The sequence below is a fragment of the Gadus chalcogrammus genome, chromosome 16 (assembly GCF_026213295.1).
Source record: "Gadus chalcogrammus isolate NIFS_2021 chromosome 16, NIFS_Gcha_1.0, whole genome shotgun sequence".
Lineage (NCBI taxonomy): Eukaryota > Metazoa > Chordata > Actinopteri > Gadiformes > Gadidae > Gadus > Gadus chalcogrammus.
This window is the reverse complement of record NC_079427.1, coordinates 18,071,125-18,094,356: the sequence shown is the minus strand read 5'-3', so window position 1 is coordinate 18,094,356 and position 23,232 is coordinate 18,071,125. Positions and strand designations below refer to the sequence as shown.

At 43.4% G+C, this 23,232-nt stretch overlaps 1 protein-coding gene across 1 annotated transcript; it reads left to right on the top strand.

The window, feature by feature from the left end:
* Window positions 1-2,236: 2,236 nt before the first annotated feature.
* Window positions 2,237-14,312, top strand: LOC130406295 (sodium channel subunit beta-4-like). The gene is made up of 5 exons (XM_056611788.1): window positions 2,237-3,081; window positions 5,732-5,895; window positions 6,119-6,338; window positions 7,126-7,255; window positions 8,531-14,312. The coding sequence occupies exons 1-5, from the start codon at window positions 2,988-2,990 to the stop codon at window positions 8,628-8,630; spliced, it is 708 nt and encodes a 235-aa protein (XP_056467763.1). The 5' UTR covers window positions 2,237-2,987; the 3' UTR covers window positions 8,631-14,312.
* The last annotated feature ends 8,920 nt before the right edge of the window (window positions 14,313-23,232 follow it).

The following is a 23,232-nucleotide window of genomic DNA, read 5'->3' as shown; positions in this document are numbered from 1 at the left end:
TTTGAATGGGGACGGTCGCGCAATGCATTGTGGATCCGTCCGTTGACTTGGAGCGTTCGCCACCGTCAAAAAGTTGAAAAATGTTCAACTTTTTCGGCAGCGACGGATCCGTCATCCAATCAGATCGCGTATGCAAATTTAAGCACTGTGACGCGACTCGGGCTCTGACGATACTGGAAAGCGGGAAAGCGGGTAATCTTGCCTCGCAACAAGCAGGAAGAAGCGGGAAGAACCCGGCGAACCGATTTGATTGGCTGACGGATGCATCTGCAAAGACTACCCCCCCATCCGTCAGCCACGCCTTCTGGCGTCCGTTGACTGACGGTGCAGTGGGCACGAGGCGTTAACGGCCCGTGCCCACTACCTCCGTCCGTTGACTGATCCCCATTGACTTTGAATGGGGACGGACGCGCAATGCCGTCCGCAATGACTGACGGAGGTAGTGGGCATGTACCCTACATGCCCACTACCTCCGTCAGTCAACGGACGTGGGAAGGCGTTGCTGACTGATGGGGGAGTAGTCTTTGCAGATGCATCCGTCAGCCAATCAAATCGGTTCGCCGGGTTCTTCCCGCTTCTTCCTGCTTGTTGCGAGGCAAGATGACCCGCTTTCCCGCTTTCCAGTATCGTCAGAGCCCGAGTCGCGTCACAGTGCTTACATTTGCATACGCGATCTGATTGGATGACGGATCCGTCGCTGCCGAAAAAGTTGAACATTTTTCAACTTTCTGACGGTGGCGAACGCTCCAACTGAACGGACGGATCCACAATGCATTGCGCGTCCGTCCCCATTCAAAGTCAATGGGCAACGGTCAACTGACGGAGGTAGTGGGCACGGGGCGTGAGAGACGCTGCTGCCGCTGCCGCCGCCGCAAAAAGGGCCGCCGCCGCAGAAAGGAACGCCGCCGCCGGATGGGACGCCGCCGCAGTGGGAGACGACGCAGTGGGAGACGAAACCCCACACCCACTGGCCCGCTACAATGCATGCACTTGTGTGTGCGCATGTGTGTATGGCATGTGCGCTTGTGGTTGTATCTACGTTTGTGAGTGTTTCTTATATGTGCATGCTTTCATACACTAGTGGGGTATATGTGGGACAGTTGCTGTGGTGGGTGATCCATCATCCCAGCTGTACAGGACGTAGGGGAATACCATGGGAAGAGAGAGACATACATTAGCAACTGCATGTTTCACAAACAAAAGCACAGAGGCATATGGCCATAATACATAATGTGGAAAATATGGAAACCAGCAAAGAAAAAAAATACTTTTCATACACATCAATCATTATGAATACAATCCTTTTTTAGGGAAAAGATGATCACATCACTACATATAAGCTGATTTATTTGTGTATGTATCGGTGGTTGCACCATGCTATGTGATGCAAAGTGTTTTTTTGAAAAAAACTGGAGCAATATTCACCCTCTCATGGGCATTTCAAAAACTACTCCAGTGGTTAAACAACATGTTACAATTGTGTTACGAGGACTATATGGGAGCTTGAATTAAGTGGTTTTCAAATGCGCAAATAAATAATGAACATCTTGTATCAGACTCATTAGGAAGCAGGAGAGAGTGGAGTCAAAGGGGCGAGCACCATGTGTGTGTCACGCCCCTGGTATCTGCTGTTGGGGTATGCACAGTCCTAAAACCCCCCATCACAGAGTACAAGGGGGTGTGTTCAGTCCTCAAGCCCCCCATACCAGGCAACATAGGGGTGTATTCAGTCCTAAAGCCCCCCATCAGAGTACATGGGGGTGTGTTCAGTCCTCAAGCCCCCAATACCAGGCAACATGGGGGTGTGTTCAGTCCTCAAGCCCCCCACACCAGGCAACAGGGGGGTGTGTTCAGTCCTAAAGACCCCCATCCCAGGCAACAGGGGGGTGTGTTCAGTCCTAAAGCCCCCCAACACCAGGCGACAGGGGGGTGTGTTCAGTCCTAAAGCCCCCCATCGCAGGCAACATGGGGCTGTGTTCAGTCCTCAAGCCCCCCATCCCAGGCAACCAGAAACATAGCTTGTGAACAGCGACCCTCTTGAGGAAGGCTGACTCAGCTCGACACGCCCCCTCCTCCCCCATCTCGCCTTTCTCTGCTTTCCTCCGCTCTCTTCTGCCTCCCCCCCCGCCCACCCACCCCATCCGGCTCGCTCTCTGAGTACCGTTCCCCCCCCCCCTACACCCCTCTCTGCAGCACAGCTCAGCGGCTCACTCGTCGACGTGGCTGGCTTCTTCCCGCCTGCTTCTCTCGCGACGACCTTCTGGCCTGGCTGTGCTTCAGCGCTTCACGCTCCGCCGCCACCATCACCCCTCCTCCACTACCAGCGTCGGTGATTTGATTTCCCTCCACCTTTTTGGCGCGCAACTCTCGCCCCCCTCCACGCGATGCTTGTCAGCTAGCCTGCATTCCACCCCCCACCTCTTGCATGCAGACCTGCCCGCCTTACAGCCTGCCTGACTGATTCCCCTGACGCCTCGCTGCCGCTTGCTGCCGTCGCTCGTGCGCTCCGACCCAAAGCGCGTTTGTCACCCCATCGGTAGGTAAACCGCGTGCGCCACACAGAGAGAGAGAGAGAGAGGAGAGAGAGAGGGAGAGAAGAAGGCCTCCCCTTCTTGTTTTCCATCTTCTGCCCAACAACTGCAAGGAGCAGCTGGAGCCGCGGCTGCACTCTGTTAAAAGAGGGATTGGTTTTTCATCTCCCGCGACACACATTCCTGGGACGGTGCAGAGGAGGTGAGGAGAGGGAGGGACCAGGAGTAGGACCTCAGACTCTGGACAATCCCCCCGCCCCATCTCTTGCTCTGGGCTGCCCAGTTGGGGGTATTTCCTCTGTGTTGTTATGATTGAGGACACACAAGGACAGACACACACCACAGTGAATACAGAGTCCAAGTACTACCAAGTACTGACCGCCACCAGAGGGAGTCACAGACATCGCACTTGGTGATAAGTAAGGACAGGTTGACAAAGAGACGGACAGACGTGTCATGGCGTACAAGGATGGCAACGGTTCCAGAATCTCTGGACGACTGAGATCGGGGGACCTACTCCATGCTGGGCTGGTGTTGTCGGTGCTGCTTGGTGAGTGACATGCATGTCCCCCCGTTGCTGTTATTACCACTGTTAATATAACCACGTGACTGCATTTGTGTTAAGACGCCAGTGAAGTCTAGCTGTCGACTCCTTATTTTTTATCGCTCTGCTCCAATTCTGTTTCCGCTGCTCTTTAATGAATTCTGTTTAATCACACAAGCACGCGCACACACACACACACACACAGACAGATGCTGAAAGACACAAGCACACAGATGGACAGACACACAAACTCTCACCTCCCCCTCCATCTCCCCAACTTTCATAGAGGCGTGTTCCTTGTGTTGTTTCCAATGACACCAAAGGTCACGTTGAAGTTGCAGTTCTAGGTAATGTTTACGGTATGTAGGGAGGAAGAAATAGTATTTTCTAAAATACAATTGGCCTAATGTATAGATTGCAGTCCCATGCAAATATATGTTGTGCATATCGAAAATAGTAATATCAGTGTTTATCTTTGTAGGCCTACTCAAAACCTTTCACAATTGAAGTACTGAGCGAAAAACTATTTGAAGACATTGCTTATAATTTATTAAAAAAATAATGTTCTTTGCTCCATTGCAGAGAGAGAGAGAGAGAGAGAGAGAGAGGTAGGCTAAAATCAAATAGATCTGGTGGTCGTTTAGTGAAATACATGGTTGGCTTCAACAATTAATGTCTGTTGGCTTCTTTGCTTTACATAGTAACTCTGTAGCAGAAATCCTAACGTCAAATACCAAACACACTTAATCTAGACCCTGGTTCCGGCGGTGGAAATGCACTTAGTTCCTGCCATGGTTCCTAGTTCCAGGGTAGGGTTCGGGGAAACGCAGCTTTAGCCAGAAGGATGGTGTTGTTGTTCTTCCCATAAATAAAAAACCCATGTTGGAATGAGATGGGAACCGACGGAGATGCTGACCAAACTATAGATCATGCTTAAGCATATCAAATTGAAAAAAAGGTTTTGTTGGTACAGTAAGATATAAGGTATACTATAATATGCTCGGAATGTTTTGGAAATGTAATATATGCCCTTGGAGTGTGAGAAAATGTAATATAATTAATATTTCAGCATTTATTTTATACATTTAAGTTGGCAAGTAGGTCATGGCTGAAATAGCATACCCCTTTGAAGTGATTTTCATTATTGTACATTTCTATAGACTTCTTCTTCTCTTTTTTCCACCATGAGGGTTTAAAGTGATTGGTCGCAAGAGAGAAAAACAGCTTATTTTCAGCTACTCCCTTACATATGGACAAATACATAAAAATACCTCTAGGCCTACCCTTTTTTTTTTTTACACCAATAGCTTCCCAATAATGTACATATGCCTTGCTAATCTCCCCATTTACAACAAACAGAAAGAACAAAGAGCTTGCATTGGTATTTGTGAAATACCTATGTAAGACTAGCTAGAATCCATATTTAAAAACAAAACGCTTGTATGATATAATAAAACGCATTACAAAACGAAAAGCTTCAGGAGGTTTCACTGCGACTGAGCGCCCTCTAGGGGCAGCTTTGAAGATCACTGATGTTGATGTGATTGTTATGTGCGTCATTTGATCACTGTCACAGGAAGAACGGTATTAGTAGGCAGCACCTTGCCTTGCTCTTTTCTTTAGGCACCATATACACTTATTTTATAATAATCATATTAAACGTTTAATGCTGCTAACAACCACAACAACAGTAATATGAGGAATAACATAATTCATTAAAGCTTTACTATAAAATGTGAAGACAAAAACAAGTTAAAGTAATAGTTTATACTAACCGTTGGCATTCAAATGTAAAGCACTGAATCCCTTCCAGCAGGGGTACAGCAAAGGAGATAAACCACAGGAAACCTGAATGCGATTAAACTCAAGGATATTCTTGACTGTCGATTGGTCAGGGGGTGAGGTCACGTCCGGTTCCTGACGACTTACCGTAATTCTCTTTTCTCACCTTGGATAGAAGATATCACTTCCCTCTCAACTCCTTGGTCTCTCCATTGCTTCACCTATATTTATCCATCCTTCCATCCCTTCATTTAATCTCTCTGACCGCCACCCTTATTTAAGCCGGAAAATCTTTCATCCCTCTACCTTCTCCTATGTCTCCCTTGTTCAGACATACATCTACATCCTCCTATCACTCCATTCTCCATATATCTGCTAAACTCTCTATACCCTCTCTCTCTCCCTGTTGCTGTGGGGTTATAAATAGGTGTGTGTTTGTGTGGGTGTTTGTGTGTGTCCAAAAACAACAATCTGGACATACGACCAGCTGTCCCTTAACACCATGGCACTCCTAGCCAGCTATACTAATAGTCAGAATCATCCCTGCATTGTTATATGTTATATTTTCCTTAAAACCAAACATTCTCTATTTGGGAAGAATAGCATTATAAAAAACAGTAACATCTATGTCTTTGATTCTTGTTTCACCATGTGACATGAGGTAAACCATGTCATTTAGGCTTTATTCCTAGTTGTGAGAGTCAACTGTCAGGGACATTCATATTTATGCTACTTGATTCAGTTATTTTATTAAACGGATGCTATATTTCAGCCCTTCTGTGGTCTTTAAAACAAGAAATGACCAGAGACACCTTCCCTAATCAAACTCCTTCTCTGTGTGTGTTCTTGGCCTCGTCCTGCGTGCTGTTTCCAGGGTTCTGGTGCGTCAGTGGACTGGAGGTTTCCACAGGGAAGATTACAGTCATGGAGGCCATGAATGGCTCCACGGTCCTGATTCCCTGTACCTACTCTTCATGCATTGGCATTCAAAGGCTCTACTTCAACTGGCATTACGATGACAACGGGACCATGCTGAAGGTAGGAACCCAGCAAGCTGCCTCACCTTGTGCCCACACGCACACCGAGAGCTCTGTTGAAAAGTAGATCCATACCTTTTCTTGCCATGCTTGCAGGTCTCACTCAATCTTCAACCAATAATGAGGTTAAACGACATAACCTCTGAAATGTAATGAATGGAGGTGTTGATATACGTGTATGTGTGTGTGTGTGTGTGTGTGTGTGTGTGTGTCTGTGTGTGCAGCTCTGCGAGGGGTCGATCGCTGCCGAGGGCGCTGACCCCCGCTTCAGCGTGTACCACGAGCGAGTGGAGTTTGTGGGCAACTCCAAGAAGAGCAACATCTCCATCCTGCTGTACAACATCACCTTCGCCGACGACGGCGACTACGTGTGCTTTGCACGCAACTTTAAGGAGAAGAACCGAAACCACAGCGCCACCTTTACGCTCCGCGTGGTGGATCAAGGTGTGTAGTGGGACGCACGCGGAAACCAGGACAGTGGTGCACCCGACCCATGGCTGGAGGGGTACTGCTCAATTGTTATCAAGACCTCCACTAACACCTCATATGCAAATGGAAAAAGGTGATGACTACACATGCAGGGGCGGAGCAAAGAGAGCCATCGCCCCCTTTCCACACAATGATTACTGAAAGAAGGCCCAGCAACTGGGAAACAGTGGGAAGATGATGATAGCATCGATGCTTATGCTCCCAGTGTGTTTATTTAATCAACACAAATTAATATAAAACATTGATGTAAACACTGCAGTGGAAAACATATGATGGAATGAACCAAACCATAATTCTTTTTTGAAATGACAACAAGCCATAATGTGACCTTTCCAATGTCAAAACACACACACTACCTGCAGTAGCCTCAAACAACGACACTAGAGCATACACCTATGCAGGCAGCACGCACACACACACACACACACACACACACACACACACACACACACACACACACACACACACACACACACACACACACACACACACACACACACACTCACACACTCATAGACATACGGTGCACATTGGCACTCAATTTTACTGGTGATGAATGGGGTTCTGATTGGTTGAGAATTGAAGGGGAGGGGCCTGCAATGACAGCGTAGGAGTTTAGAACGCAACATTGAGCGATGACAAATAGACGGGGTATGTCGTCTTCCTGATTTGACTTCTGCTTTGGCTACATTTTACACTTTTGCATGTATAGTTTATACTTGTAGTTGTCTCTCTTGTGCAGTGGTGGAGATTGACAACACCTTGACCACCATCATCGTGTCAGTTGTGGGCGGAGTCATCGGCTTCCTGATCTTCTTCATGGTGGTGAAGGCTCTTGTCGTTCACTTCATTCTGAAGAAAGACGACAAGAAGTAAGCAGAGCACTCACAAAATCATGTTGCTTCTCTCCAGGCAAATTTGCTTCACATTCTTGGGTCAAATATTTCCAATTATATTTCCAATTTCTGGTGAGTATTAAATTCAGAATGAAAGGAGAACCAAAGCCATTGTCTACTGCCCCTAAACTAATTTGTCAACCAATTTAAATGAGTTTTTATAATCATAATTTCATGATATAAAACATTTAATCATGCCATATATTTTAATTAGAGCTGTCAAGCGATTAAAATATTTAATCGTGATTAATCGCATTAATGTCATAGTTAACTCACGATTAATCGCAAATTATTTTTCTATGCTAAATATCCCTTGATTTCTTTGTCCCATAATTCTTCTCATTTTAATTCTCTTATCAACATGGTGAAGTGCATCGGCTTGCCTTGTGCAAATGATTTTTTATTGATAACAACATTGGCATATACTGATCAAAACAGGACAATACAAAAAAAGAGCCTATAGTGCAATTAAACGACTGCTTTGAACAATGTCATTTGAACATAGCAGTCAGGCTACTGCTTCTTTGTTTTCAAAGAAATTGCGTTTATTGCGCGATCATTTTTTTAACGCCGTTAAAATTGGTTTGCGTTAACGCCGTTAATAACGCGTTTAACTGACAGCTTTAATTTTAATATTATGGTTTTCTTTACTCCACAGTCATAGATCATAAACCCTTGAATAAAAACGACGGATCGGTCGAGAAATGTAAACATTATAGTGCATTCCTGAAAAACCACGGCGGCCCTGTTTACTCGTATTTGTTTAGATGCCAGGTCGTTGCCAGGGTGGCGATGTTGACCTACGATCCAAACGCCCATGAGGCGTCTATGTTTCTAGGTCTATGGTTTAAAGGTGACATATTATACCACCAGGTGTTAGTGTGATTTGCCCTTACAAGCCGTTTTGAAAATCGGCGTCTTCTGACATCACTCGTGGGTGTGTCCACCTAGATGGGTGCTGGATAGATCTACCAACCTACCCAGAGGAGTCGACTGTAGCAAATGTTGCTCATCTATCCAGCACATATCTAGGTGGACACGCCCGCTAGTGATGTCAGAAGACGCGATTTTCAAAACGGAGATATCTCTCAAATCTATCGGATGCACGTCGTTTGGTCAACGAGCACTCTGAACCAGGCAACCGAAACACCAGGGATACACCACAGCTAGATAGTGGGGCAGGGGGGTTCATCAGCAATAGTCCTTTAGACGTGCTTATTAATCATTCATATGTTTTTGTCTGTCTTCCAGTAAAGAGTGTCTGGTGGGCTCCTCGGCAGGGGTGGACAACACGGAGAACGGACACACGACGGCCAAAGGCACCGAGGCCAAGGGAACACCGAAGGCATGAGCGAGTACACGGTGTCTGTGTGTTTGTAAAGATATATAGACATCAGTGGTCACAATATCCGCAGAAGGAAGCACTACAGATGGACTGTTGTATCATAAGAGTGGCTGGCCCCATTAGCTCATGTCAGACGATATTAACCAAAAAAAAATACACATCTATATATATATATATATATATCATGCTTGAAATTTGGAATGTGTGAAGTGAGCCTGCCCCCTAGCTCTCTACCTGCACCCTGCGTCATCAACCCTGCTCCGAGATGACCTCTCCACTCCTTACACTTCCCAGCCTGGCCAGTCTCCACATCTCTCCCTGTAAAACATGATGGCTTTCAACAGACACGCCATCGGGAAAGTCCTCTTGGGAATTCTTGCAGTGTACGACGTTGGCTTGTACACAGCAAGAAAGCGGCTGGGTTGCTTTTATTTTAAAAAGTAAATTTCATATGAATACTCCTTTCTATAAAATTCAAACTAGCACGTATGATCGTGCTCTTAGTATAATAGAAAACAAAAAAAAGAACCAAGAACGATTTTTATTTCAAGGAGTTTGGAATCAAGGATTTTCTACTCTTTTCTGTAGTGGTGTCCATATAGCCATAGAACACAATCGCCCGGAACCACACAGCAGATCGAATACAGGAACACACACTTTACTATAGTGAACTGCCAACACTCTACTGCCGTGATGTCAACTGATAGTACGACAGCAAAACCTCTCCTGCCAACGTCCGGTATTATCATCGCAGGACACGTGACCAATCCTGAACCGTTTTGTTTACAAACTAGCATAAATACAACACTATGAAGCACAGATTTCCTGATCGGATGTTAATAGATAAACAGCTGCCACCAATCAAATGATGGCTCACCATTGGTTGAAGACGTAAGCTATCCAATCAGAAAGCCCCTCTGGCTGTAATCTGACCTTTTAACCTTCATACCGTAACCACTGCCACAGTATTCTCAACTACTGGTTTACCAAGGAGTCCGGTATTTGCTGAGGAGGGCAGATAGAGAGATACCTTAGTCTTCAGCTTATAAACTAGCAGAGTTCTTAGTAACAGTAGTAATAGTTTATAGGAATAGTTTTTGATGTGGCAGGGGCTGGCAAGTCTAACAAATGTGCTTCCTGAGGCAAAATAGTAGATTCCGTTCTGAACCACTTTTGGTCCCTTTGCTTTAGATAAGAAAATAACTTCCTCCATAGGGAAAAAACAGGTGCCTGTTTGAGAAACCCAATAAAATACACTGAAAAGCAAATAAAATAAATAAGACAAGGAAAACACGCCCAACCACCCACCAAGAAACAAATGGACTTAAATCATGCTGCTTCTGATTAATAACTGATGCATTGATGAATTTTTTTCAGAGAACATATTTATGTCTGTTTGTCTCTGACATCACCTCATCTGTCATCATGTCAGAACCCCAATGCGTGATCCCTCAATGCAGATGAGAGACAACTGTCAGGGCGGAAGTTGACATTCATTCACAGCATGCTTTCTAAAGACTTCTTACAACTGCCATTGCTTCACAGGCGGTCACACACTGAGCAGTTCTGCTATAAAAGCTTACAAGGACAACTAGCACCACTTATCAGTCAGCCCAGTTATGGTGGCAGCACTTACGGAGGAAACAACATACATTCATACTAAGATAGCCTAAACATGCCGTATGACATGATAGAGACATGGAGGGCCTTTGCTACGATAGCACGAGTCTTGCAATGCTGAAAGCTGGCATAGACAGACCATTATGTTCTTCCCAAAACACATATTTGTTTGTATTTTATTTCATATTGCCTGTTATCATTTTCTATTGAGGTCCTTTTTTGGCTGGCAGTTCAAAAACTAGTAATAATGTAATGTTTTGTGCAGTGGTGTTAATATCAAGAAAGCCATGCGGACTGAAAAAATATTTTTTTGTAGTTTTAATTTGTTAGTAACAGTTCATGGATGAAAATGACCAAATCAAATGATAGATTATAGATTTATTACATTGATATCTCATATGTAAAGGATACATTATACATGCACACTGTATGCATTTGATTCCTATTTTGCTCTGCGCCATGACTTGGTGATTTAGTATTTAGAAAAAATTGGTATTGTCTTCTTTGCCACTTTGTGAGCTGTTGAGCTCCATTAACAGTCATTACATCACCATTTAATGTTGGGAATTAAGAGATTTATGAGACAAAGGCGTCATCGGATATGTATGTTATCAATACTCTTATAATGGTTAGCATGTCCATTACCACTCACAGTCTGTATTCCAGGCTTAATTGTGAGAAACAAATCTCTGTTACAGATCTATTATTTTGCTGCTGTACAGTGTCTCTACCAAAGCTGTCAGCAGCCAAATGCCCCCTAGTGGCGATGCCATGACAGTTCAGCTTTCCACTTTTATCATGAATGTAGTGAGTACTTTGATTTATCACATGATCTGTCCCTTAAAACGTACTTAGAAGTATTAGATCAGAGCTCCTGCAATAGGGAATCTCTTCTATGGGACTGTGACTTCTATTATAATGTACACCCACAAACACAATACCGCGGTTCAGCCTAACCAAACTGCATCTGGATCAGTACTTGGCTTACTAGAGGTTGCGTTATTGCAAGGGAGCAATTTCCTTCTCGTTCCAAAATACGTGCATATTTTTTTAATTAGCATCTTCATCCGCGGCTGCTCGCTAATATTGGAGTGCATGCGTTCCATGTTTGCGTTCTGGAGAAGCAATAGAAGTGGTCTTCTGAGGACTGGCACTTTATGACGTTGTAATAGAGCTGTGGTGGGACACTGTCTGTCCCTTGCACAGATAACTACGTATCCAAATTGCACAAATGTATCTGTTGTACTGAAGACATCCTTGTTTAGAGTCTACCATGGAATTTGACAGCTGTAATACTAACGGCTCGCTAAATAGGTTTCACAAATACCATTGGCTCCACAGCATAGAATTATTGGCATTTACGTGGCTACATTGCACAGAAAGAAATGTCACACCAATTCATAAATGAAATAGGAATTGTGTTAATAATCTATAATACATATTTGGCTTAATGACAACAACACAAATACAAGGCTGAAGAATTCAGGAGAATCCAATCCATATGCTTCCAACACCATTTGAAGTTAATTGAAGTAAACTACAATGTGACTTGGAGTGTAAACATATATTTAATGATGACACATTTTTATGGCCAGGCACAAATGGGTTTATTTTTGTATCTTGACCAGATATACATGTGTCAATCAAGTAGCAATGTACCATGCATGCTACTGTAACTAACACCACACACACACACACACACACACACACACACACACACACACACACACACACACACACACACACACACACACACACACACCCACACAAACGCGCACGCACATACAAACACACACAAACACAGAACGAGTTAAGCTATTTCCCCAGTAACGTTGTGTGTTTGAATCTTCCAAAGAATAGCCATTTTGTTGAGTCATGTTCGATTCAGCTACAACATCATAGTCATAATTCAAATATGCTTTCTCCAAATCTTGTCTTCCATTTCAGACTTTTTGACTATAAAACACGCATGTGTCTTTCAATTTTCCCATGTCGATGCATCCTTGTGCTTGCATCTCTTCCTTGACATGCATAATGTTCCCTACATCATAATGTTCCCTACATCTACAAGCATTGTTAAAGTGAACATCATGGCCTGTTTCCACCATGGACTTGAGAGGAGAGTGCTAAATGATATCAATAATCCAAACAACACAGAGAAACCAACCCCAAATCTCAAATCTGAAATGGGAGCATAGATTGTAACGAGACACAAACTGCTACAACCTACATCCATGCATCATCGACTGCATTGCCTTGACGCATATAAATATAAACACATTTATTGAAGTGATTTTCTCCTGCATGTGTGCATGAGCTCTGAGATGAGCTGATCTGATCGTGGGAACCCCATGCAAAACAGGCTTACTGCTAAGCGGTGGTGCAGAGGCAAAGGCCTGACCACCACCTCACAGGGGTGGGTCTTCAAACAGGAAATGGAAGTGACCCTCGCCCCAAATCCAACCCTCTTTCTGGCAAATAAATAACCCTCACATTTCCCGTTTCCAGTATTGTTTAAAACTTGGTTGAGAACTAAATTAAAACGGCAAGTGGGACACTAGATGTGCCCTATGACCCCTGATCCCACTATGACCTCTGAACCCCGTCCAAAACATGTTTTATTTACATTTTCAGGAAGGCCAACTTGGCTAAAGCAGGCACTTTATACTTATTGAATACTTTTTATTCAGTGTTTAAACCTTAGTATTATTATTATATGCATAAGAAAAGGGTTGACATTATTTTACGTAATAACTATATCACTCTGATATATATATCAGAGTGATATCACTCCGGGTAATGAATGTATGGTGGATTACAAAGCATGTCTATACCCAATAGATTATTATTATTGATCCTCCTGCTCATTCCAGATACACATGGGATAATAGTTAACTATCAGAGAGCATTAAAAATAATGTAAATAAATGTCATTATTTTCTAGCCGAGTGAATCCAACTGCAGCATTGTAACAAAGCACGACACTTTTAATGACATGACCACACTACAAAAAGTTAATAAGAGGTCTGTTCATGCTATACTACTAATAACTACAGCTTATCGAAATACATGTAACAACCCTAATATTATTATCCATACGGTACACTGAACCAATGTCGTGAGATGCCATCACACCGCTACTCTGCCGTGTACTCTTACAGCAGTGGTCACATGACTGCTGTTCAGAACCAGAGGACCTGAGGCCTACAGCGGCAGAAGCTCACACTGCCAGACCAGGGTGTGATGTCCGCTAAATACTTCCCACATTCCAAACCCTTTCAGAGAAAATACCTGATGACCAGTTGGCTTCAAACACTGCCCCGAACACAACCAGAACTAAACCAGAGAATGTTTGACTCAAACATGACGCAGCTGTTAAACAGAGTACATTGAGATTTGACTTGTTGTTCCTCTTCGATATGAGAAGTTCACATTTAAAAAGAGCTAGGTATTTTATGAAAGTTTCCTTTTAAATTCTGTTGTACGAGTTTGCGTATGTTATGTAGAACCATGGATGAAACTAATATCATGTTTGTTCTCCCTCATGCTCTGTAGTAGTATCATAATAACACATTGCATGATAGTATTATTCTGTATAACATTTATGGTGAACTGTAGAGGAAATCTCAATATTAGTCAGCTAGAGTTTGAATTATAAGCACAGGCTTATATTTACCTCACTTGTTGCCACAGTCCTGCTTTTTAAACAATGTGTATGTTTTCTTTATACATTTCAAACATCAGCCAAACTTACCACTGATATCAATGGAACTCCATGGTAATTACACAAATATCTCGGAGTAAACTGTGTCGTTCTAATCTTACCAGTTAAACAAGGGACTCCCGTAAATGTCTCAGTTTACAATTTTCTGAACACAGTCTGTGAAGCACACACTCCCCACATCCGCAGTCCCTCACCCAAACCACTTACCAAACTAGATCTGTCTTTCGATCAGTGTTTAGCCGCTGCTATGTGTGTCCATGTTGCTCATCCTGCTCACTGACTATGCAGGATGCTTTTCTTTTCTTTTATTTAAAACTGCTGAACTGGAAAATAAAACGATTATTTCAAACTCTTGATAATCCTGTTTTTCTGCCAATGATCAATATATTTTGCGTGTTTGTGTGTGTGTCCTGTCTGTGAGGGAGAGGAGAGCGAATTGCAAAAGTGAAAGGATGAGAGTATGTGTGACATACATATTTAGCTGCATGAATAATGCAGGGTGAAGAGGCCTTGGCCACTTCTGTCGAGAATGTGAAGATTATATTCAGCCCAGCAAACCCACTTTACAAGAGAAAGTGTCAGATAGATTTCTTGAGTATAACCAGCACATCTGGGGTTGAATCCATATTTAAAATATATAATCAACCGGTACACAAGTGCTTGTCGAATGGCATTGAAAAGCAAATCATATAAGTACAAATCATATTACTATGCAGGAATCCTAAAAATGGAAGAAGAAAGAAAGATAACAGGAAAAGGAAAATAAAAGTTACGCATCCGAGAGGCACATTTTTACAACCCTTCAAGTAGTTTTGAATATTACTTAAACATAAACGAGTATTTTCTCTGCTACTATTACTAAAACTTTTCTCATTACTAATACTACTTTCAATATAATGAGAACTTTATTATATCTATTTTATCGATCTAATCTCATAAATAAGAACTCAAAAGATATCTAGATACCTCCATCACACAGGTTTAAATGTGAGGACAAAAACTTTGACAATAAACTGATTATTATTCAAGTTAATAATGGGTTTGTTGCCATATCTGTGTTTTCCCCCTATAATAACTCTGTAAAGGTGATGGTATACTGCTATAACATTGCAGAAAGCATAATAATGTTTGACAGGCATGCACATACCTACTAGTGCAGTCTCCTTTCACAACGTGCCTGTTTGGAACGGAATGATTGCAATTATCTGGGTCCTCAGCAGTAGAGCTGCCAAGTGTCAAGTTGATCGGAAAAACGCTTGTCAATTTATTTTAACGAAGGACAAGACAAACAGAGACTCATTCATAAGAGCAAGCTTAGATGGCACTCCATTGTATGACGAAGACACTTGTTGAGCCAATCAATAGTGTGGGATAGGACAAGGATGTTCACCTGCAATCCTGCTGTGATTTAGGTTCACATAACACATATTCTGGTGTACCCTGTGATTCTAGACTCTGAAGGCCTCTCTGTCCCCATCTTCTGGTGTCTTCATTTCTCCACAACAAAGACTCACCAAACGCAAAAATTCAACTCAAATTCACTCAAAATTGGCAAATATTTCTGCACAAGTATAAATGAAAAGATTTGAATACGTCTAAACAATTTAAATTCTCCAGGTAATCAACATTCTCACAAATCGCATTACAGACAGCAGGTGGGCACACATAATGCATGCAGTACCTCTCAAGGATCCCATTAATTTTACTAGATATAATTCTGCAAGATGAGAAAAATAAAAGGTTTGAGTGCTACGCAGGTTCTGTGATAATGATTTCTCTCATTGTGCTTCAGTACCATATGAGATACAAAGGTTTTTTATATTTTCATGACTGGTCTTCCATGACCAGAAGATGGTGCTGTGACTGAGGACATATTTCCTGAAGTCACCGCCCCCAGTATCAAGGTATCTGCAACAGTATCATAGTTTACACAATTACAATGAAAAAAACAGAATCATACAAAATACATGTAACTTGAGGTTGTGGTTGGCTCCAGTGTGGATCCAGCCGTCTGTGCTGGCTAGACATGGGAACCAGGCCCTTGCAGTCATTAGGTCTTAGCATTGCGTTGTTTAATTTATAACACCGCAAAACGGTCACACGCTCATGTTTCAATGTTTCAATTAAGCAAAAACACAAATTTGAAGGCATAGGAAAAGCCACCTTGACTGCCAGTAAAACAATGTGTCTGAAGTGAGCAATATGTCCTACTCTAGGCTGCTAGATATAGATCCTTTAATAATCCTTTACAGGACATTACAGTGCAACAGCATCTTCAAGAAGACATAACCCCACACATTTCCTCAGATAGATTACATACTTAATAAGTTGAAATACAATAGATAAATGTAAAAAAAGTGTGATGTTTGTTTTGTGCATCACAAAAACTTATAGCAGCTGGTATACAAGACTTCCGATATCTCTCTCACATTGGTGCAATGAAATCAGTCTCTGACTGAAGGTGCTGCTCTTGTCAAATCAGCTGAAAGAATCTGCTATTGTAACTCTCTCTCTATGTAATGAAGCAATGGAATCCATGCATATATATCAGGCCCAACACACATCCACAGGTAAACATGTACATCATGTGGATGTAAACACTCCGCAATCAGTAACGTCGATCCTCACCGCACATCGCCGTCTCTGATTACACCCTTCAAAATGGCTTCCAATTGGTCACTTGACTCACAGACTATGTGCTGAGTGTGTGTAGTGTACCTGTGTGTGTGTGTGTGTGTATGTGTGTGTATGTATGTATGCTTGAGACAGTTCATCGAGGAGGGCTGTGGGGTGACGCAGCGGCGCAGACGTTAGTGTTTGATTGGCGTTGTCTTCCACAGTCGACGGCTGTCTCCCTCGCTTCCGACACGCCTAACCCCTTGATCATGGTCATGTTGGCACGGCCGTGCAGAGACACTACTGATGACTACAGAGAGAGAGAGAGAGAGAGAGAGAGAGAGAGAGAGAGAGAGAGAGAGAGAGAGAGAGAGAGAGAGAGAGAGAGAGAGAGAGGGAGAGAGAGAGAGAGGGAGAGAGAGAAAGAGAGAGAGAGAGAGAGAGAGAGAGAGAGAGAGAGGGAGAGAGGGAGAGAGAGAGAGAGAGAGAGAGAGAGAGAGAGAGAGAGGGAGAGAGGGAGAGAGAGAGAGAGAGGGAGAGAGAGAGAGAGAGAGAGAGAGAGAGAGAGAGATGCAAGCACATCTCATCTCTTTGTTTCCTCTATGTGGCTTCTGTCTTGTGGGATTCTCCCTCTTTGAAGAGAGTGTGAGTATGGGTGCTTGCAATGTGTGTGTGTGCATTCATGAGAGTGAAGATCTGAGTTCAACATTGTCTCTTTTGTCTTGTTTGACTTCTAAAAGTCCTCCAGTGCCCTCAGAGGAAACCCGTCCACAGCCTCAGTTAACCTGGGGGTGGATCCAAGGCAGCTTGGATCACGAAAGACATTTTCCTTCTTGTGTTGAAAAAGGTCAGTCGACTACAAATGCAAACAGAAGATAAGAACCAGCAGAGGAGGTGAGTAAATGGAGGTGAAACAGTTGAACGAGATTATAAACCGCGGCATAAGAAACAGTGCGGTGTTGAAGTGCAGACGGTAGTTTGAGAGCAGACGTCGGAGACTGAGGCGGGGCGATCCTATCAAGCAACAGACACCTGATGATATTACAAAGAAAGGTGTCATTTATCTGTCAAACTGAATAAAAGTGATTCCATCAAACTCCTCAACACTTTGCTGCCGCTGCTGGTGTTTATTGGCTTCCAGTCGGATTGAGTTAGAAGGGCGTGTGAGTGGCTGAGATTCACAATGACATCTGCCTGACTGAGTGAGGCCAGGGAACCCTGTCCTTAGGCTTTAGACTCCTTAAGAGTTCATCCGTCTCCTTTCTGAACTCTCTCCCGCTCACTTTAAACTGTGGCTAGTATATGACCAACTGTAACATACTGTACATAGCAGTTATAGTCGATTAACATGACATCATTCTGGGGACAGGATGTCATTCAAATGGAGTTGAAGTAAAATGTTAATTTCACAATGGCTTCCCCAATGGATGATTACTTGAAACACGATTGGTAGATAAGGGGTAATAATAATAATAATAATAGTAATATATTTATGTGTATATATATTTATAATATCAGCAAGATGTGGGATCGCAAGGTTAAATCATATAACTGGTAACTAGTTTGTGATAATGAGTAACAATAACACAATAAAAAAAACCATCTCACAATAATTACAAATGATGAATCATATGAAATAAGGAATAGGGTACACAAATGTCTTTTTAAAGGGGGCTCAGTGCATCATGGTAGAATCTTCCATCAAAGTAAGAGGAACTGAAATGGTTAAGCCTCATTCCCATAAAGGAATTTGACCGCAAACCTAAGCTGCAGGTGTATTAGGCCACTTAGTTCACACGGCCACTTTCCAGCTGCCCAATTTTCTTTCTTTCCTTCTGTCTCTTTTCAGTGTAGTGAGAATCACTTTTCACCACCGTTCCCGTCTCTGTTCTTATTTGTATTTTTGTTAACACAAATATTCTCCTCTTCTTTTCCTTCCCCTTTCATATTCTCATCACCGTCATAAGCCCATTTTTACTTTCCACACTATGGTCTTTACTTACGATGGGCACATTATCCATAATTTCATAACTGTGCCTTCCTTTGTTGCCTGCAATCCTTTTTTCTTTATTTAGACCTTTATCTGTCGCTCTATTATTTCCCCTCAATCTCACTTCTATTCAGAAGCCTTTTCTTGATCTGGTTCTCTCCATGCACTCGTCTCTTTGTCCGTTAGTGTACTGGCCAGGAGTCTGGATGGATACTGTGTTCCAATATGCGGCTCACCCGGTTCTCCCTGGTCTCTTAAAGCTGTCCTCAAAATGGATGGATGTTATTGCCTCTCCTTTCAAGTGGATAGGGTAAAACCTGGACGGCTTCAGCTTCGTCAGTTTGAATAAGAAATGCACAATGGTTTTATCCTGTTCTCTTCTATTCTCTTTCTTTCGTGGTTGAAAAGGGAGGATTTTTAATCTTATTAGCTGTGGGATTTTGCTAAACTAATTTTGTGTTTTTCTTTTTTACTTCACCTCGTGCGATTCCAGACAATGGAGCACTATCATGTTCACACCACATGAGCTGCCCAAAATAATATGCAGGACCAAGGAAGTAAACTAGAGATTGTTTAAAAATTAAAAGGGAACAAAGGAGACCATGTGAATGTCGATATTACACATATAACATATGCACACACACACACACACACACACATGCGCACACAAACACATCTAGATGCATGCACAAATGCACGCACAGCGAATGCAAAAGAGAGATGCAGACCTCACATCCTTCAAAGCGGACCCAGCAGGAGTTGGCCAGCTCCTCTCTGCTCGCCCCCTTCTCCCTTCTCATCTCTCTCTCTCTCTCTCTCTCTCTCTCTCTCTCTCTCTCTCTCTCTCTCTCTCTCTCTCTCTCTCTCCACTCGTCATCACTCTTTTGCTCTCTGAGGAACAAATTTCAAAGCAAAGGATTTTAGGGGCCAGAATTCACAGCATTGTTCCGAGATTAGTTAACTGGGCATGTGGAGTGTATGTGTGTGTGTGTGTGTGTGTGTGTGTGTGTGTGTGTGTGTGTGTGTGTGTGTGTGTGTGTGTGTGTGTGTGTGTGTGTGTGTGTGTGTGTGTGTGTGTGTGTGTGTGTGTGTGTGTGTGTGTGTGTGTTTTGGGCTTTGTTTTGATGACAGCAGACACTGAATTAATGTGGTAATGACAAGCAGAGAGGCAATTTGGTTCCTACGGTGCCTTCTCTTGTTGGAGGTCAGAAGGTCAGCCGTCACAGCAATGTTCGTTCAACTGTCAAAGCATTTAGATTTGCACTGCCAGTGGTGGCGATAAGCCCACTTAATCTTCAGCCTTTGTCAGATTTCAATGTATTTGTTTTATCATTTGGATGCATAAACCAACCAAGCATCATTTTTGAATTTGGAGTCTTAAATGTGCTGATGTTGAACATAGAAAAAAAACAACCTCAAATCCATGAAACAAAACTCTTTTGAGACGAGTGGCCATCTTTTAGGGGGAAGGGTCATATAATGTGTCATCACCACTAAGAAGGGTTTAACCCTAGTTGACCCAAGTCTCCCCCAGGGGTCAACAGAGGCGTGGCGTGACGAGACAGATAAGTGGTGACGCAGGTTCAGCTAACCAGGCCACTCTGACTGGAGGAGGTTCAATGGAAGGAGTAGAGGTTTGGCAAGGCAACACTATACTATATCACAATGTGATCTACACCAGTGGTTCCCAACCTTTGCCTTTAGGCATACCACTAGACTGTCATCAAGACCTTTTGCCGACCAACTGAACTGCAAAGAGTAACACCCGATTATCTCTGTAATTATGAACAAATCATATTGTGCAACCACTGAAATAAGAGTCTGATGACGGCTGCTTTGGTGGCATTTGTGATTCCGATGAGCTAACAGCTTACGATCAACAATGTAGGCTAATAAACAGTTATTAGAAACTGCTGTAAAGCGGGATGCTGCAAGTATGCAAGTGCATGATGCAAGTCCCAGTCATGGAATGCTTCTTGTCCAATCAAATTACTTGGTGTGAACTAATTGTTATGTAAACACAATTATTACTACAAGAATCCAATGGCCAGTGGCAAAAGAAAAAGCCATCAACGCTGCTTAAGCTCCCATTGTGTTTAGTCTGGTAACACAAATCAACACATAAAATGTATGGAAAACATAACTAGGGACCACATATGATGAAATTAACATGGCTACTCATTTCAAAATGAGTAAGAATAGCAAGCTACAATATTATAGTTAGTGAGCAATATAATCGTGCAATATAATCGATTCATTTTCAACAATCGCTTTTTTTTCCGCTTTTCTCTTCTATGAGGTTGGTTGGTGGCTGTAGGCTTGGGGGTTAGGTGGCGATGAATGGAAAGGCAACTGCTTGACCTTTTGTGATGACTGTACTTAAAGCTTAAAGTGTTGGACAGGTTACCCTGTTTATTGCCACTGCTATCTTCAGTAAAATGGTCCTCCTCACTCGCTGGCTGGCTCTGCCTCACCATCCTCATCAGTGCGCCACTCCAAAACATTCTCCATGGATAGTGAGACATTCCTTAATGTGTATATTTGACCAGAGCCCTTCTTCTTCCTCAGGTCAGCTGTGCCTTTCATTTTCATATGAGGACTGACCTGACCTCTGGTGGCGCGTGCCATGCACTGCAATACACCACCTGAATACAGCTGCTGTATCTAACCGTTTTGAAAAAATGCCACCGCTGGCATCTCTACACCTCCGGCGTTTCATAATGCCGCAGTGACGTCTTATACTTCTATGCACCGTGTCTGAGCAAACAAGCGTCGTAATGATGCTGGATAATAAGGAACCAGATCGCATCCAGAGGCCCAGAGTCAGACATTCAACAAGGAGCCACACCACCAGGTTGTCTTGTTTCTTGGTTCAAGTCTGCTTCTGGGTGTCTGGATGTGATCTTAGTGTTGTGGGTAACGCGTTACAAAGAAACGCGTTACCGTAACGATATTACTGTTTTGGGTAACAAAGTAAAGTAACGCATTGCATTAAAAATATCGGTAACTACACTACTTTACTAGACTATAGTAACGCGCTTTCCTGCGTTACCCAAGCCGTATTTGCCTGCGTGTAAAGTTCTGATCTGTTGTGGTGCGTGCATGCGTGCTGCCTCTGTGTCTGCAGCGCCTGCTTGCCCCGGCACGTTGCCGGTGCCATGCCGTAATTCCGACGCCTCGTTGTTCCGACGTCTCAATGGTCCGAAATATTTCCCATTAGATCGACATGCCACTATGCCGACGGTTCAATGTTCCGAAAACGGAACCCATTGGTCCGAAGGTCCGTTAGTCCGACTTTTCAAAAAGGAGGCGCCTTAGGCCGACGGTTCAATATGCCGAATAGGCCAAGGCGCAATTCCACATGTGTGATTATGAAACCAAAAATAAAAGACGATAGGCTAAGTTCCAGCAGTGCACTTCTGTTGCTGCGGGCTTGAACGGTCAAAAGAGGTGAATTTATGAAGCGCACGTTATACAAGGAGTAATACTTTTCCCGTAAAGAAGTCAAACGGTGAGTGAAAAACAAATACAATTTTTATCTTTAGTAGCTGTGTGTGGGCCTATATGTGTTGTTTACTGTGTTTACAGTGGGCTTTTAGACTAAATAATTTCGCTGGTATTGATTTGGTCAAACTTATACCGCTTACCGTCGTGTGGGTGTGTGTGTGTGTGTGTGTGTGTGTGTGTGTGTGTGTGTGTGTGTGTGTGTGTGTGTGTGTGTGTGTGTGTGTGTGTGTGTGTGTGTGTGTGTGTGTGTGTGTGTGTGTGTTCGTGCCCGTGTTGAGAATTAGACCTACGCTCTCTGTCCATGGGGCGGAAACACCCGGTCGAAATGAAGTGAAGCGTTGTCACTTTGCTCTCCAATATTCATCGTTAATGTGATATGTAGGCCTATGTTGTATTTTGGAGAGCGAGTGAGAGAGAGTGTGAGAGCGCGAGAGCGCGAGCGAGGTTTAAAACTCTTTATAGGCCTATTCGGCATATTGAACCGTCGGCCTAATGCGCCTCCTTTTTGACGGACAAACGGACCTTCGGACCAATGGGTTCCGTTTTCAGAACATTGAACCGTCGGCATAGTGGCATGTCGATCTAATGGGAAATATTTCGGACCATTGAGACGTCGGAACAATGAGGTGTCGGAATTACGGGCAGGCCCCACGTTGCCATAGCGATCGATTTGAGTGACGTAGCTGCTTGTTCGAAGGAGTGTTCAAGTGTTGGAGCGCAGAAGCAGGTGACACAGAAAGACCGGCTGGTTGCAGGGTTCATTGTAGAAGACATGCTTCCCCTGCCGACTATTGAATCGCCCAGATTTAGAAAAATACTAGATAAAATACCCGCGACTCGCAAGCCAACATCCGACAGGAGACATTTTCCCATTACCTGAACCGACATGGAATCGAAGCTCAAAATATTTTTCGAGTCCTCCCTGACCCTGGATCATGTGTCCACCACCGCGGACATTTGGACCGCCGACAACAAAAGTTACTTAGGAACGACGGTGCACTGGATAGACAGCATTACTTTAAAACTTGAGAAGGCTGCTCTTGCCTGCAAGAGGCTGAGAGGAAGACACACCTACGATGTCTTGGCTTGCGAACAACATGGTCTCACAGGAATCCGTGAAATGACTACGGTCGGACGCTTAACTTGAAATC

Excerpts from the sequence above, each read along its gene's own strand:
- LOC130406295 (XM_056611788.1), top strand. The coding sequence starts at position 2,988 with ATGGCGTACAAGGATGGCAACGGTTCCAGAATCTCTGGACGACTGAGA. Across the intron at positions 5,896-6,118 it reads ACAACGGGACCATGCTGAAG|CTCTGCGAGGGGTCGATCGC; the intron begins GTAGGAACCCAG and ends CTGTGTGTGCAG. Across the intron at positions 6,339-7,125 it reads GCTCCGCGTGGTGGATCAAG|TGGTGGAGATTGACAACACC; the intron begins GTGTGTAGTGGG and ends TCTCTTGTGCAG.